This window comes from Eublepharis macularius, chromosome 4 (genome assembly GCF_028583425.1).
Source record: "Eublepharis macularius isolate TG4126 chromosome 4, MPM_Emac_v1.0, whole genome shotgun sequence".
NCBI classification, from domain to species: domain Eukaryota; kingdom Metazoa; phylum Chordata; class Lepidosauria; order Squamata; family Eublepharidae; genus Eublepharis; species Eublepharis macularius.
In genome coordinates, this window is record NC_072793.1 from 110,360,137 (window position 1) to 110,378,673 (window position 18,537).

Genomic DNA, 18,537 nt, shown 5'->3' on the forward strand with positions numbered 1-18,537 from the left:
ATCCAAGAAACCTCATTACAGAGATGGTAACAGTAAATTTTGCTTTAGCTGGTCTTACATACAGTGGTGTCATGAAGTCAGCTCATCCTCAGATAGAAGTCAGTTGATTGATTTTGAAATCGATCTATTTCTGGTTTACCAGATTTTGCTTTAGTTCCTAGACAATGTATCTCCATGGGAACATCTTCACCAGTATGATTAGCTACATCCCCAAAATACAAATGGCTAACATATGAAAAGTAAACCTTCTGCTATTAATGTGGCTAATTGCCGTGGTACAATGAAAGCTGCCATTTTCCGCAGCATGACATGATACAAGGTATCTGGGACTATGAATAATACAACACTGCTTCCCCCTCTATATCCATAATACAAAGAATAAAAGACTATCTTTGTGTCTCACTTAAGCTGGTATAGGAAGCTTACGTATTTTTACTGCTGGTTTCTTTAACTGAATGGTGAAATGGCATGTTTAATTTAATTGGCAACAGTCCAGCACTCAGTAAAGTGCACCCAAATCCCTCTAAATGGCTCTAAAAACAAACTAGTTAAAAAGAAATAAAATAATTCAAAGTTTAACCTCTAGTCAGAAGCAAAGAAAAAGCAATCAATTTGTTTGTCTGTATGCAGATCATAAGCTTTGACAAATATGTTAAAATATCAGTAATATTTTCATGGCAGGATATTCTATTACAACAGCCTATTAAAAATCGTCTTTTGTCAGATTCCAGAAGATGGTAAAACACCATCAGGATCCCTAGCCAAACTGGCCTGGGGAAAATTGCATCCTGACCCCAAAGTGACGATTGCATTACCCTGGGTATGTAAGAAGGGTCCATGAGAACTAAACACTGATGTAACCCTTCCGGCCCTCCCCACTTAAAAACCTCCAAAGAAGGAGAGCCCACCACCTCCCAAGGAAGCCTGTTCCAATGAGGGACTGCTCTAATGGCCTGGAAGTTCTTCCTAATGTTTAGCAGAAAACTGTTTTGATTTAATTTCAACCCGTTGGTTTTGGTCCAACCTTCTAGGGCAACAGAAAACAACTCTGCTGATGGTCTGAAATCATTGCTGATGGTCTAAAATCTCACTCCTGTGATGATAAGAACAGCAGTTTTATAAGTACCTGGCTACCAATACTGCAATATTTTGCTGAGAATGAGATTATTCCATCTATTGTACACTCTGAGGACTGGATTTCTATCTGAGGATACGGATGCTAATTGTTTCTCTGACGGGGTTATGAACTGGTTCAAAGCTCCTAATAGTCGGAACATGGGATTTGCCTCCCTTTTATTATATTGGCATTGTTGATCTTTTCCTTTGCTGGTTTTTCTTTGATGTTATATGTTTTGTAAATTATATGTTTTTTTAATAAAAAGTTTTAAAAATTCAACTCCATGCCATCTTCTATATGACAGCCCTTCAAGTACTTGAAGATGGTTATCATATCACCTCTCAGTTGTCTCCTCTCCAGGCTAAAAATATCAAGCTCCTTCAACATTTCCTCATAGGTCTTAGTCTCCAGACCCCTCACCATCTTCGTTGCCCTCCTCTGGACACGTTCCAGCTTATCTATATCCTTCTTAAATTGTGGTGCCCAAAACTGAACAGCAATTCTTCATTCAAAAAGTCATTCTACATGACTGTTCTGTATCATTAGTAGATATGTTACAAGCATAATGCATACCAAGTTAAAAGATACGAAGGCACCTACTATTTAAAGAGCTCATTTGCTGATTTTCTACTACTACTCACTTAACTTGGGTTTTTTTTTGCAAATAGAAGAATGAAATTCTTGAATAAAGCTAGTAATTCAGAGAAGCAGTTCAGCTTGAAACAGCAGCGCTTCCTTCCTGATCACTAGAGCTTTACATATCACATCACATTATTTTATTCCAGACAATGTATCATGTTATAATCCAAAGAATACTGAAAAACTCAACATTAATACACCTTTTATTTCTGATGAACTTATCTCATAGGTTGCATCCACATGGCAAAAATTCTCCGTTTTGCACTCATGCTGCTGCACTCATTTTAGCAACAGAGATTCCCCATTAATTTCTGTGTAATTTCCTCTATAGAGCTGTAGCAGTAGCTGCTTTTTTAATCCCTCTAAAAGCCCTCTGGCAGCACAGTGAGGAAAATGGCAGATGCAAGGGGTTGATGGACAGAAAACAGTACTGATGTCACTGTGATGCTGGAAAATGTGACCTTCCCATCCAGAGTGCCTGATAACATGCTTGGACTGTGCTCTTGTAGCAAAGCAGGTTTGGGAAAGATTGCCAAGGAAAGAAAAGACAACTGGAGCACAGTTACAGCACAACGCTATCTGAATGCTCCCCTCCAAAATCACTCCAGCTTGGATGTCAAAACACAGTAAAAACCTCCATGTGGAAGAAGTCATGCTTTTAAAATAATAATAGGTTGCAGAATGTGGATAACTCTCAATTAGATGAATTGAATACGTTATGTATGTGAGAGTGATGGGAAGAGAGCCTGCAAAAGTCATGGGAAATATTTTCACTTTTTTTCTATTTGAAATTGCTTTCAGTCTATGCAAAAAACATTTAGTGAAGACTAGTTGCTTTAATTGCCACAGAGCACACTTAAATGCATAACAATCACTTCATGTGCAGTACTCACTCCAATACATCCCGATTAAACTGTTTTTGTCGATTTCCGAGAAACTCTCCAATCATCTGCCTGCTAAGTCCTTTTCTCTGGAGAAGAAAATGGGCAACTCCAACAGGCGTATCTGGTACAAAGCCCCTCTCAATCAGGTACTGGATTCCTTTTTCGGGTTTTCTAGCAAAAAACACAAACCTCCAAATCACCTATATATTCTTTCTTCTTTATAGCATTGTACAGTCATAGGCATATAACAATTAACATAGGCCTCTTTCACAAACAATACTCTGTTTAGAATTGCTCTGTCAGTCTTCAATGCAGAGGTACAAAACAGAAACCATGCTGAGGATCTTTGTAAAAGCTTTATTACCTCAAAAATGCCATACTAATATTTTAAATGCAGTTAGTCTTTTTGTCCTACTTCAAAACAATTTGCTATTCAACTCAAATTCTGTCACTATTCCTTTTCTTTCTGACTCTATAGGATATACTCTCTTCCAGTGTGGTAATGTTCCTACTTCCGTCCTCCACTTTCTCTTTCTACATCAAATAGCTTGATCATCCTTTTCTTTTGGTCTCTGACAACATCCCTCAACTACCCATTTCTATCTCTTCCTCTATTATATAGGCCACGGTACCATAACATAACACGACCATCCCAAAGGTCCTTTTAATGTTGCATTCTGAACATAGCAGTAACCAGCCAGATATCATTGCAGAGCATGAATGCAAAAGCCCTCTTTGTTCCCAGCACAGATAGTCAGTGGTATTGTGTCTTTGAATAACAAGAATCCATCATGCCAGGAGTTCACAGACTGTGGCAGCGTTTAGCAGCCAACTGGTATTTTCTACTAACTAGCTGTAAAATTCAATCTAACAATAATCTTACCTGTAATCTTTATCCTTTTAATTTTTTAAAAAAATTCTAAAGTTTGATATGCCATGTAAATATACATTATTCAGAACAACTTGAGCCATTGTGGGGAAAGCACTTATTCTAAAATAACTATAATTATTTTTAAAAATAAATAAAATAAGACCCTTTACTAAAAGGACAGCAAAAGGCGTGCAAAAACCCAAGAAGAGCCAGAGCGGTCTCTCTTCCCCATGCCCTTAAGTCCTTTGGACTGCCCACAGATGAATAACCCTCCCAGCCCCTTCACTTAAAGGCTGACACTGCCGGACCACCCCCTGGGCCCTATCTTTGGATCCAAAATTCCAGTGGTAGCTGCAACAAAAGCAGCATCGTGTGACACTTTAAAGACCAAGTGTTTTCATCCCACTCCCGCCCCAGTTCACATAAGCTTATGTTATACTAAATCTGTTCATATTTGGATCAAACAACATTCTATTTTCCATGTTTACTTTCTACAATTTCAGCATCATTTACTACAGCTCTCTTACATGTGTCGTATAAAACGTTCACTGCCATGCGATATAAAGTTCTTTATAAAGAAAAAATCCCACTGTCTTCCCACATCATGCAAGTGTAGCTTTCTTTTTCTTCCGCATTCATCACTGAAAGTTAAAGCAGAGTTGTCTGAAAAGCTTCATTTAAGCTTCTTACAAGCAAACACCCATCTTTTAGTAAGAAACATGGTCCCAAGCTGGGCAACAGATCTGCATCGTATTGAACAAGTAATTGCAGATTAACTGGTGTTGCTTTAAGGAAACAGGTTGTATTATTACCTTTTTCAGGAGTCCTCAGACAGAAAAAGACTGGCTAATGATGTTGGGGTGAAACAGTTTTCCACAGACAAAATAGAAGGAAAGAAGAACAACTACTCAATTCTGCTCTTTCCACATTCAAAATTAATTTGTTTTATTTTGCAAATGCAGCTGTTTCTAAAGGAGAAGGCATGGGGGTGTGGGGGGTGCGTTTAGCTCTTTTCTCTCCTGCCTTTTCCTTGATGCAGAAACCAAAGCAACTAGGAGGTAGCTTTGTTTGCTTAGAAAAACAGCCTCTCTCTCCCAACTTCATGCCTTCTCCACTTAGAAAAAACCTCTAGTGGAGCCTGTATTTGCAAAAGGAAACAAACATTTTTTAAATCAAACATTTTTTAGCTAAAAAGATCCTTTAAGATCACCCAAGACATTTATTTTTCAGGTCCTATTTTTCAATGGGAAGGGGGTACATGGCACATTTAAGACAAAGGAAAAGGGTAAGACAAAATATGGGAAAATAATGAGGCATAATCTTGAACCAAAGGCAAAGAGACCTCAAAAATAAAGGAAAACAGACCTTTATTACATAAACTAAAATAAAATGTATTGTAAATACCTGGACACCCGATTTAGATTACAGTACATACATGCTGATAGAATTCTATCAGCTAATTAACTAATTAACATAGCTTAGGTACATCTCCCAAGAGATCTGCCCATGTCCACGCGGAAGAGCCATAGGAATGAGCCTGATTACAGTGAAAGGGTCTTTATTCTATAAAAGCATGAGAATGACCTCACTGGCATATAGGATGAAGCATACATAGTATGGCCTATGTTAATTAGATTTGACAATTCTGATAGAAACAGTTGCAGATGTTTTCCTTGTTTTCCATGCAGATCAGCCATACACTTTAGAGACAGAATTTTAACTTCTCCTCCTTTGCAATATCCAAACCATTTCAAGATGAAGCTGTACTCAAGATGCATCCAAGTTATCTGTAGAAAAAGCTGTGACATATATGTGCAAGCTCTTCTGTGCTATCATCCAATTTTTCTCATAAGTTTGCACACATCTGAGGCAAAGTGATTTTGTAAACTACTTTTGATGATCAATGACTTCTCCTTGCAGCCCTGATTTTTTTTAAGCAGGGCACGGCCCCTGAGAGAGGAGGAAGGAGGCTCAATATGGCTCAATATGACTCATTAGTTAAAAGTGTGGGCATAAACAGGGGGACGGGTGTCAGCAGGGCTCAAACTTCAAACAAAACAAGATGGACTGAGTGGCTTCCTTTTGGCTTAGGATACCTGTGGGCATAACAGGATAGGTTAAGTTTGATCACTGAATTTTATAATAGATTTTGCTACAGAATTTCTTAAGTGCAAGGCTTCATTTCATTATACATATATAGGAAAAATCAACTAACTTTTCTGTTCTTGTGACTCGGGATAAAATGCATGGATAAGCAAGAAGCTGATACTGCCGATGACTCTGTTGCAAGGCTTGGTGTTTACAAGTTATCTGTGAGAATGCTCCACTGACTGGCGCTCCTTAGTCAGCTGTTTCCTTAGTGGAACTGGAAAAAGTTACCAGTATAAGTACTCCTACACTCTCCATCCAGAACTAGATTTTTCTTCAAAGTTGGGGAAGGGCTTGCCACTTCCTCCCTGATGTTCATCATTGGCTCATGATAAAATGATATTTTCACCTGCTACTTCCTTTGATATAGAAGAGTATTGGCAATTTCCATTATTGTCAGAAGTATTTGGATATATGCTAAAAATATCTCACCCATGCTGATTTGCTCAAGCCAAAGGAAGAAGATAAATTAGCCAGTCAAAAGGCACAGAAGGCAGCAGGGGGATTCACAAGAGAGAAGTGTTGGTCTCATTGTTTCCATTGTTGAAGAACTAGTACCGAAGGAAGGAAGGAAGGAAGGAAGGAAGGAAGGAAGGAAGGAAGGAAGGAAGGAAGGAAGGAAGGAAGGAAGACTGCTGGAAATATCATTAAGGAAATGGTTCTGTGCTTGAGTTAATCTGTAGTTGAGATATGGGAAGGAAGGATGGATAAGAAACCATTAAAATCCTACTTCTAAATAAATAAACTCTTGGTGAAGGTTAGAGTCATAAAATAAATACATGCAATTGTTTCACATCAAGACACATATGCCTACAGAGAGCAAATGTCCATAAAGTCAGGAGAGAGGAGAGGGAAGAGGAAGGGGAGAAGAACTTCTGCTTTAGTCAAACCTGTTGTGCTCATAGATAGCTTCCAAGAGGAAGACAAATAGTGCAGTCCTAAAGAGAGTTATTTCAATGGGCTTAGATTAATTATTTTTAGGATTGCTCTGAAAGTCATCTAAGCTAATGGGCTCATCTTATTTTGATGGGGCACAGAGCCCTTTTGTCGTTGTCCCCCCCTCCCAGTTTATGCCCATGCTTTCAACTCATGTGCCACATTGGGCCTTTCACAGAGGCTGTGCTCTGCAGAGATCTGCAAGGAGAAAGAGAACAAGGTGATGCAGTTGATCCATCCACTCCTGTCCCATTCTTTGGATTGGAGGATCAGACTTTACTGTCTCTGCTGAAGACTATGAACCTCAGCCTTCAAGGATAAAAGCTTGCATGATTACCTTCCTCCTCCTTCTCCTCCTCCCTTCTGGTTTCTGCTCTCTGGTAACATATAACCCTTTTCCAGATCTACCTGCTAACCAGTAGGCAGCACAGCAGAGGCTATGGGTGAGCCAGCAGCCAAACTAACCGGTTTGTCTGCCTCTCTCATGCCTCTTCCTGGCCCCAAGCTCATGAAATAAAAAATGTAGCCAGTAGGATACCTTACAAAAAGCGGAAGGGTTAAATTTCCGTGTTACAAAATGTGACAATACATGATTTTTTTTTATTTATTAGATTCAGTTTTATCCAATCATATGGGATCCTGCATCTCTCCCTCTCTTCAGCACTGAGAAGATGAGAGAAAGTCAATAGTCCAAGTCATCCACCATGAGTATCATGGCTGAGCAGCAACTCTACCAACTACACCACACTGGCACTCTGTGATGCCACTACCAGGAAAAAGCTGCCTCCTGATTGGTTCACAAACTCTTTCTGCTTCCTGGTTTCCTGGCCAACTGTAGACTCAGAAAAATTTGCAACATATGATGTAGAGATTACGTGAAGGCCAGTTCAGCAGCAGTATAAAGAAATGCAAATGCAATTTCAAAAAAATTATAAATTATACAAATTAAATGGGAAATATTCTAGCTGTTTATTGTTTAAAGCAGGGCTTTTTTTGAGGGGGAACGCTCTGGAACACCGTTCTGGCAGCTCTAGAATCTGCCCATGTAATTCCTTCCTCCTTTGGCACTGCGGGTTCTGCAGAGGCGGCTAAGCTACTCAGTCCATCTTGTTTTGTTTGAAGTTTGAGCCCTGCTGACACCCGTCCCCCTGTTTATGCCCACACTTTTAACTAATGAGTCATATTGAGCCATATTGAGCCTCCTTCCTCCTCTCTCAGAGGCCATGCCCTGCTTAAAAAACAATCAGGGCTGCAAGGAGAAGTCATTGATCATCAAAAGTAGTTTACAAAATCACTTTGCCTCAGATGTGTGCAAATTTATGAGAAAAAATGGATGATAGCATAGAGGAGCTAGCACAGAGAAGGCTAAGGCTTTTTACTCAAATGGGAGAGTTGTATTGTAGGGAAGATGCTTTGCTAATGAGTTAGGGACCATAGACTTCATCACTATATTTCCTTACATATTATCTTCTGCTTTAAATATGTACTCCTATGTACCACCAGTGCTCCATGTTGTCTAATGTTAGTCCTAGAAAGGCGGGCTACAAATTACGTAAATAATAATAATAAATAAATTTTAAGCTGCTTTGATTTCATTCTGCTTTCTTGAGTGTGTGTGTGCGTGTGTGTGTGTGAGTGAGAGAGAGAGAAAGAGAGAGGAAGAAGAAGCTGCTCACAGCTGGTGCAGGCTCTGCAGAGGAGGTTAAGCTGCTTTGAGTTCATTCTGCTTTTTTCATTTGTGAGTGAGAGAGAGAGAGAGAGAGAGAGAGAGAGCAAGCAGAGCTGCTGGGGCCAGCTCTACAGAGGAGGTTTAGTTGCTTTGAGTTCATTCTGCTTTTTTCCCATTCCTCTGTGAGTGAGTGAGTGAGTGAGTGAGTGAGTGAGTGAGTGAGTGAGTGAGTGAGTGAGTGAGGGAGGGAGGGAGGGAGGGAGGGAGGGAGGGAGAGAGAGAGAGAGCGCTGGCATGAGCTCTGCAGAGGAGGCTTTAAGTTCATTCTGCTTTTTTTCATTTGTGAGTGAGAGAGAGCGAGTGCAAGCAGAGCAGGGGCTGGCTCTGTAGAGGACGCTTAGCTGCTTTGAGTTCATTCTGCTTTTTCCTCATTCCTCTGTAAGGGGGGGAGAGAGGGGGGGAGAGAGCTGGGGCCCAGCAGGGGCTCTGCAGAGGAAGCTTAGCTGCTTTGAGTTCATTCTGCTTTTTTTCATTCATTCATTCATATGAGAGAGGCTAAGCTGCTTTATTTATTCTGCTTTCATTTCATTCAGGGGTTTCTGTGCATGTGCGTGCTACTTTGAGTTTATTCTGTTTTCTTTTCATTTGGGGGTGGGTGGGTGGGGCTGTGTGTGTATGTGTGCTGCTTTGAGTTCATTATGTTTTCTTTTCATGGGGCTGTGGGGGGCTCTGTGTGTGTGTGCTGCTTTGAATTCATTCTGCTTTCTTTTCATGGGGGTAGGTGGCGCTCTGTGTGTGTGTGTGTGCGTGCGCGCGCGCATGTTTTGCTTTCATTCTTTGACTGAAGTTGACATTGTTATGGTCCCCACAGCTTTTAAATGCAGATTGGTTCTGTGTTAGTGAAATATATCAGTTATGGTTATTTGTATTAGTTAAAATATCAGTTATGGTTATTCCAGTTTTATGCTAGGAATGGATAGCTGTGTCCAAGTCACAGAAGGCTTTCATCAATACATTCATCAGCATATAGGTGTTCTTATGTCTTAATAGCTGTAATTCAAATGGTTCTCCCCACTCTCAGATTGATTGATATCACTGAAATTGCAATGAACATATGGGGATTAAGGAAGTTTTTATGAATATTGTTTGTTTGGGACATTGGAATATTTATGAGCATTTCACAATGTCACAATAGCTTAGCCATTGGTAAGGTAGAGTTGGCAGGCAACAAAAAAAGCAGCTAAAGTTGAGTATCTAATTTTGAATTGCTCCAGTAAAGCAAAACCCTCCCTGAAAATTTGAAAGTTCAATATTAATTAGATTAGGAATTTCAGACTCTGTGGAATTTTGAGAAAGAATTTTGGATTTTTTTTCCTATGCTGGCAGAGGGAATCTGTTAGAATTTAGATTTGTGAGATGGGTTTTGGATTTTTAGAGGGAATGGAAGATTTCACTTCTTGTAGAGGATACAGAAAGGAAACGAACCCTTTCTCATAACAGTGTAATTCCTTCACACATAAACTGCACATATGAACTATCCTGTGCCTGCAGAGGAAAAATGATGCATGAGCCAATAAGACTATGCAGCTTCCAGAAGCATTTTTTTGAAACTTCATGTCTTTCTAGCAAATTGTTTCTAGTATGCTCCCTTTAGCTCGTACATTATTTTTTGTTTCACAGCTGTGGTTAATGGACTTAGAATCATAGGTTTGGAAGGTACCTCTAGTATCATTTAGTCCAACCCCCTGCATAATGCAGGAAATTCACAAATACCTTCCCCCCCCCACACACACACAAACAGTGAACCTTATTCGATGCCCAGAGGATGGCAAAACACCATCTGGATACCTAGCCAAACTGGCCTGGGGAAAATTGCTGCCTGACCCGAAAGTGGTGATCGGCCTTACCCTAGGCAAGTAAGAAAGGGTCACGAGATTGAAGCACTGATGTAACCCTTCTAGCCCTCCCTCTCATGATTTGCTTAGATTCACAGAATCAGTATTGCTGTCAGATGGCCATCTAGCCTCTGCTTTAAAACCTCCAAAGAAGGAGATCCCATCACCTCCCAAGGAAGCCTGTTTTACTGAGGGACCACTCTGACTTCTCCACATAGGAGATTTTATTGTATATTAATGATACTTTAAACCAGGGCTTTTTTCTGTGAAAAGAAGTGGTGGAACTCTCTATTATTACATGTGTGCGTGCAAAGCGCACGCGCTCCCAGAAATGCATGATGACGTCACTCCCGGAAGTGATGCCGCTTCCTGGGACCTGGCACAATGCATTATGACGAGATAAATGTTAGTAAGCTTGGAAAATCAGGCTTAATATTTCTTTTTGAAGTATACTAAGAATTCAGAGGAAAAAGACCATTTTCCTCATTACATATATGTAAGCAATCCCATATCAAATCCCCAATGAAAGTCACTGGAGCAATGAAACAACAGCAACTTTTCCAAAATTCAAAATTCCTTTGTATTATGGAGCCCTGAATTTTATATCTTCAGACTCAAGATGATTCAAAGTCACTCAAGGAACAGTAATGATATACCTAGATTATGCATCCCACTGCTGTCATGAAATCCCTAAGGTTTTTATAATACAACAGAGACCACAGATACTCAGTTTTCTATGGTTTTGGAACACCTATAAAAGCATGATGGATCCAGCCTTTTTGTTCATATAAGAAAAAATCATTTTCCAAGAACAAGGTGACCTTGCTATTTTTATAGCACTGATAGTCATACAAACCCAATCTTATCCCTCATGAGATTTACTGAAAATAACATTACCAGATAGTTCAACATGCTTACTCGACTGCACTACACTAGTACAAATTTGATATCCAGCAAGTAAAAGAAATATACAATTTCCCTCAAAATAGCATATTCTCAAAACTGCCTTATAATCATGTCTCAAAATCAGCCTGGCCTGGGCATTATCATCTGGAAACAAACAAAAGAATAGGCTGTTACTGCCACAAGGGCAAACTAATATAATATTCCCCTGATCCAAATAAATATAAAGAGCGCAGAAGTGCTATATTCAGATATATCTGAATCACAATTCATATTCTTGATCTCCATCTGCGCTTCTTAGTTCCAGAACAACAAAAATATAATGATCTGTGTTACTGTGATGAAAAAAACAACAAAATGTGTAACAGATCCCAATCTTCTCATTTTGGGGATTAACCATAGAATTCTTAACCCTAAGTCTCAGTAAGAAAGATGGACAATAAATAATGTAAATAAATAAAAATTGCAAGCAGCTAAACTTATCAATCAAAAATATTTTTTTTAAAGTACAGTAAATCCATTCATGTTATAAAATATTCCATCTCTGCTTTAGACATTAAATGAAAAATCAAGGAATAAGAAAAAATCTATAGCACACAACAGCATTTGCAGGGGAAAACCCCCATGATCAAGTAGAAAGAAAATGCAAAATTCAAAGACTGAATTAGAAGGGGACATTTTATTCAAAAAGGCTTTTTACTCAGATAGGAGGGAAATATTATAGGTAGGGAGGAGGGAAATATTATAGGTAGGGGGTCTTAGATGCTTCGCTAATGAGTTAGGGACCATAGACTTCACCACTATGTTGCCTTGCATATTATCTGTTGCTTTGAATATGTACTCCTATATACTACCTGTGCTTCATGTTATCTAATGTCAGTCCTAGAACTGATTATGTTATGTTTCAGCAATTCTTCAACTCTGTATTGGATCCTTGCTAATGTTATGTCTTTGTAAAATCCTATGACATTGTTTATGGAAATGTCCAAGTCTCAGTGAGAAAAGCGGACTATAAATGACATAAATAAATAATACAGAAAATATCTCAACAGAAAAGGACATTATAATTAGATTGGATTGATTGGTACATGTTATTTATAGTCCACCTTTCTCACTGAGACTCCAGGTGGATTACACAAGTGTAGGTCAATACAATCAATGGCCAGGATGTTCAATAAAGAATACAATAGTGTAATGATTGCAGAAATTTGAAAACAAGCATAAATCTGATACAAGGCTGAAAATAAAACATAAGCAGGTTGAGATGATATGTTACATGACATGGAATGAGCCAGTAGAAGCATACCAACATCAACAGTATAGAGTCCTTATTCCTTTACCAATGCATCTCTCTGAACCATTTCCTTATAACACAGCCCTATTACCTGTATAAAAAAGTGCTCCTGAATAATTCAGTTCTGCATAGTTTACAGAAAGCCAGGAGAGTGGGAGCTTTCGTGATCTCTTCAGGCAGGCCATTCCATAAGGTGGGGGCCTCCACAGAGAATCCATGTGTACAAGCAGCTATTGATTTTGCCTATGTGCAGGGTGGTATCTGCAGAAGGCCCTGCTCAGATAAGCCAAGCCATGGTGAAGCATAGGGAAATATGAGGGACTGAGGTCATGAAGGGCTTTGTATATGATAGTCAAAATGAAGAATGGAGCCCAGTAACTTATGGGAAGCCAATGGAGTGACTACAGAATGTGAGTAATATGCCTGCACCTGGCTGCTAATAACAATTGCACTGCTGCGTTTTGCACCAACTAGAGGTCTTCTAGTTGATTTCAAGGGAAGACCTAAGCAGAGTGCATTACACTAGTCTAGTTTTGATGTTATTATGGTGTAGATCCAGGGGGTCAGATCGGCCATGTCAAAGTAGGGGGGCATCTTCTGGGCTAGCCTGAGTTTGGAGAAGATATTTTTTGCAGCTGCATTATCTTGCTACTCTAGCAGCAATGTATCCCCTGCCATACTTCAGGGACTTGACAACCACTGACCTGCCTGGCCAAGGGCTAAGGACTGGGCAAAAGACTGAATGCTAAATGAACATGGGCAAAGATTGAATGCTAATGGACATTGTGCTCCTATGAGCAGAACCACAAGTGACAAAAGGCACAGATTGGACACTTGTCAGCTTCCCTCAAGTTTTGATGGGAAATGTAGGCATCCTGGTCTCGCAGCTTCGCTCTCTGACTGCTGTCCAATGGACTTTTCAACTGTCACTTGTCCAACATTCCGCCAAGCAGCCTACATTTCCCATCAAAACTTGAGGGAAGCTGACAAGTGTCCAATCTGTGCCTTTTGTCACTTGTGGTTCTGCTCTATGTTAGAACTCTGATGTGAGGAGCTGTGGCTGCCTCCTCTCTCTCGGTCCTGTGAAAGCATGTAGAGGATGGGCCCTCCTCTTGGTCTCATCTGTCTGTCTCTAACTCTCAGCCTCAGAAGAACTGTTGTCATGGATACACAACTTTGGAACTCCTGAACTTTCTAAAACATCGTCTCCGCTTTCATTCCTAGTTGCTTTGCTTTTTGCTTTACACATACTGTACATCGTAGCTATTGGGGATGGGAAGTGGGAACCTAGGCTAGGCTTGAAGTTAAGGGGGATGGGAACTGGGTTGTACTTAGAATTCAATATAGGCTTGGGGCAGAACTTCATTCCTGGCAATGAACCTGTAATGGATTGCTGAACTAGTAGGTTATCAAAAAGGCTTTTAACACTTGCAGTTCTGGACTCATGTAGCGAAGATATTGAGATCTACCTGACAGAACCTTACACAATGCTGGATCCAGCATAATCCCTAATCTCTTAACAAGTCTGCAAGGATGAAGTGAACTCCATTGAAAGTTGGGAGCACATTCAGTATGTCCTTCAATATGTCCAGCTTCCCAACAACCATCACTTCCATCTTCAGTTTCAATTTGTTCATTTTCAGCCATCTGACTACAGTTGTCAGGCAGCGGTTTAAGGCCTCTACTGCATCACCAGAGGACTTCTCTCTTTTTTAATATATCTGTTGTTTTTTCTTTTTTTTGGTAATCTTGTTTGTTATGTTTGTAGTTTAGATGATGGTTGTTCTGTTACATATATTTATAAAATAATATAATATTTTAATTTTTTTTAAAAAAAATAGTGAGATAAAGAACTGAGTACAATCTGCATACTGATGACATCCGATTCCAAAGCTACGAATGAGTTCTCCTAAAGGCTTTATAGAGATGTTGTATAACATGAGGGATAAGACCTATATGGAATCCTGCAAGATGGATCCCACACTGAAGATAGCTGGTTTCCAACAGCAACCCTTGGAGTCTGTTCCATGAGAAACTATTTAAATCACTCCAAGGTATAACCCTACTACCTATATCTACCTCTAAACGCCTCAACAGGATGGCATGATCTACTATGTCAAAGGCTGCAGCTAGATAGTGGAAGAACACCAAAGAAGCATGGCCTCTGTCTACATTCTGATGGAGGTCATCAACTAAAGCCACCAGAGCCATCTCTATCATGTAGCCTGGCCTGAAACTAGACTGAAAAGGATCCAGAGTATAACAGTGATCCGAAAAGACCTGGGGTTGGACTGCTAGTGCTCTCTCAATCATTTCGTCTAGAAAGGGCAGATTATAGACTGGATGATAATTGGCTCATAATTTTTGTCTAGGGATTTTTTTTTAAGTCGTGGGTGGATAACTGCTTCTTTGAGTTGCCAAATGAAGTCTCCTTGGGTTACTGACAGATTTATGATAGATGTCAAGGGGTCATTTATGTTTTCTTTACATGACTTTAGCAGCCAAAATGAGCAAGAATCCAGTGCTCAAGTAGTGGCCTTCATAGCTCCCAGGAGCCTGTCAGTACCCATCACTGTAACTGAGTCAAAATGATCCATAAGCAGATCAGATGGAGCATTCTTCTGCTTCACATAAACAACTGGCATCCAGATCAGAGGATATTCATGAAGTTTTTCCAACAAAATTTTCTGCAAAGATGTCACAGCTAGCTGTCTGTTCTTGAAACAGTAAAGGTTCAGATTTAGTAGTCAGAAGGTGCTGAGATACCTTAAACAGCTGGGATGATTGTGAACCAGCTGACAGAATGGTTGAAAGAAATAACATTTCTTTCCCAGCAGGAACTGAGTCTAGTGGCACCTTAGAGACCAACAAGATTTGCAGGGTATAAATTTTTGAGAATCAGAGCTCCCTTCTTCAGATACCCATCCCTTCTTTGGCAGTATCACTGTGGTTTCATAGGTCTTCCAGTGGGCTCCATAGCACCCTTTATCTGACTCAACATTTTTCTAGATGTTTTCCAGCCCTCTTTAGGTCACCCAGCTCTGCAGTAAACCACAGGGGTGGCTTCTGTTCCAATGGCAGGAGAGGTGTTGGGAATTCTAAATCCCCCTAGAGTATTTTGGAATCCAGAAGGATCCATGATGCAGATCATCTTAACACCTCTGCCCCCTTTTTTTGTGGGGGCATATTTACCTGGGCTTCAGAAGATAATAGTCAGTCCCCAGTTTAGGCTGAATGTTCAATCCCAAAAGAAGACCTTCCTTCAAAGGCTCAGTGCAAAAGATTAAGTCCAAGGTGTGGCTTCTTTCACATCTTGGCCCCATCAATAATTGATGAGAGAGGCCTAGGGCATCCAAGGACAAAGAGCTTTCAGCATGCATGTTGAAGTCACCCAGAACAGTAAGTCTTGGTGCTTCCAGCACCACTTTTGAGACCACCACCACCAGCTCAGAAAGGGTGCTAAATGGGGAACTAGGTGGCCAGTAGACAAATAGAATACCTAATCTATCTGTAGTTCCCAATGTGAGGAGCCGACAATCCCTGACCACTGGTGGAGGACCGCATAACCAGGTCAAGTTAGTTGAAATAGGCACACCATGTTATTTTCTTCCAATCATGTCTGTTATGCAAGCCAGGTCAATTTTCTCTTCCTGCAACAACCCAGCAAGACGTGCATTTTTGTGCCTCACTGATCTGACAATGTATAATATTAGTGAAGAGGTGGGGGAACAGAGTTCCTGCACTGTCAATTCTAGAGATGCTACGGAGATGAGTTAGGCAGTGAACATACTTGCCCAATATTGGCCATCTTTGATAAATCCTACTTCCGTATCTACCAGTCTATCTTTTTTTAAAAAAATGTCTTTCATTTATATTAGCAGAGAAAACAGTGCATAATGGTTGCTGAATCTATGGAAAGGAAAATCTTAACTAGATTATTGATCTTGCCAATCATTTATTAGCTTCACCTTTGCTGCAGTGTGGTTAGAAGACTGATCTTAAATGAGTTCCAGTCCAATCTCTTCTATCTGTTTTGCTGCAGAGCACACTGTTGACCAAAGGGAGAGCTGTCCCTTCTTGTCACCATCTGCTTTTCTAGAATCCCATGGTTCCTGTTTTGACACAAACATGCCTTTCCTCAGCGAGCTACTGGAGAACTGCAAAGAACACTTTTTGCAAATGCAATTGTTCTTAGCTGACTCTTCTGTCCCATGTCCGCATCCCCTTTGCCTGATAAAAAGTTCAGGTTATTCCTGTAGAGTCCACTGTTCCCTTTTCCTTCCCTTTTTGTGTTCTGTGTCAGACAACAGAAGGCTGACATCAGGGTGGGATGGAGGGTGGCCATATCACTGGGCTTCTTTCTATCTGTCATAGGGATGTCGTCAACATGTTGATTTATGATTGGTGGGTGTCAGTGAGGTTATTCATAATTGGTGATTCACAACTGGTGTGACTCCAATACAACTGCTCTGCTTTCTTCTGTACTGGAGGTCTGTTATTTAACTAACATCTCTGCTATAGAGCATGCATAGGATATTAGTCAGCAGTGTTGTTGAATTTGAATGGGACTGTCATTTATTCTAAACCTCCTAGAAAACAAGCTCTCTCTCTCTTACATTCTGAAGTTCTACAGAAAATAAATGCCAGTAAGAGCTCTGCAGGAATTCTTTACAGCAAAGACACACAAACAGCAGAAAGGCAGAAAAGTGGGAAATTACGTGCACATTTACAGATTCCATATGTTGAGGGCTACTTTACTGATCCCACATCCCACTAAAAATTAAACTTTGCTAGTCATGAGTACTTTGCCTAATCTGCCAGTTTAGCCCTGACAACATGGAAGAGGATTTCCATTATCAACTGCTTACACCAACTTATTATACTGCTAAAGAAATGTGGTTTGTTCCACGTAATGCATGTTGAAGACTTGAAATGGGCAGTAGCACTGGCACTCCATTGAGCATTAGAATCTGTCAAGAAGCTTACAGTCCAAAAGTACTGAAATCCAGAGTACCCAAACACTGAAATCTCTCACTCATATGGTGAATTTTATTCTTTAGGAACTTTCACTGTTTATGCTTAGTCTTTTGAATAACAATTCCTTAAGATGTTCATGGCTCCCTTAACCTCTGTTATATGTCGTTCACTTTTATACATACATTTCATGTCTGATATATCTAGTTGTTTATTTTTCCTGAGGCTTTACTCCTTTGGCAGTTGTTCTTCCTTGTAAGGTACCACTTCCCCTCTTGTTATGGTGTGTTCACTACTAATAAAGTGTCTTCCTCTAAATAGCTCAATAAGGCAGCTGCCTCTGCTTTTCAGTTGGATAGTCTGATCACCCTGCATTCCAGGGGACAATAAATGAGCTGGTAAATACTGACCCACGTAATTATACTCAAAGAGATATTTGGCTGTAGCACCTGATCCCTTTTAAAATAAGATTATAACCTGATCAGCTCTCTAGGTTTTGTGACAGGAGAATCCTGATTAATACTAGCGCGCAGCTCCAATTGTGTGCTTGGAATGTTTAATACTAAAAGAAATAGGATTGGCTGTGAATGGTGTAATGACTCCATTCCATTTTCTGGGGACATTTCTAAGTAGCTAATGCCGGGCATTGCAGTCAAAGGGCAGATTTCATTTTAATATTTTCAAAAGGTTTATATGGTCCCTATAATATTATTGTAAACACTTGTTTTTGAATACAGCTAACATTTCACGCAATTATTGCATGTGTCAACTCATACAACGAACTGCATTTGCTATGAATTATATTTACACATTTTGGAGTGTTTAAAAGTCAGGTATCAGAAGCTAAGCACAGTTGGCCTTGGTTAGTAACTGGATTAGAGACCTACAAGAAAGACCAGGGCTACAGAGTCAGGCAATGGCAAACCACCTCTGTTAGTCTCTTCCCATGAAAACCCACCAGGGGTCGCCGTAAGTCAATTCTGACTTGAGGGCACTCTCTATCACCAAAACAGGAAAGCCATAAAAAGTGTTTGTATTTAGATTTTTCTTCCATGTTGCTGTTATGGAGTAATCTGGGCTCAAGATGTTGTAAAAACACTCTTAAATTTCAATGCTTTAATACCCACTCTCATAATCTTTTACAGAAATTTCTCAGATTTCCTACCTCACCTTATTTGTACTTCAGAAGAACAAATAACGTGACACA

The 18,537-nt window shown here is 40.0% G+C and overlaps 1 protein-coding gene across 3 annotated transcripts in view; it reads right to left on the reverse strand.

Annotated features, from left to right (window-relative positions):
- IQSEC1 (IQ motif and Sec7 domain ArfGEF 1) overlaps window positions 1-18,537 on the reverse strand; it is a 166,437-nt gene that overhangs the window by 101,524 nt on the left and 46,376 nt on the right. For all 3 annotated transcript variants that reach the window (XM_054977287.1, XM_054977288.1, XM_054977289.1), the window contains exon 4: window positions 2,650-2,811. In XM_054977287.1, coding sequence (XP_054833262.1) covers window positions 2,650-2,811 — 162 coding nt within the window. The remainder of the gene's footprint in view (window positions 1-2,649; window positions 2,812-18,537) is intronic.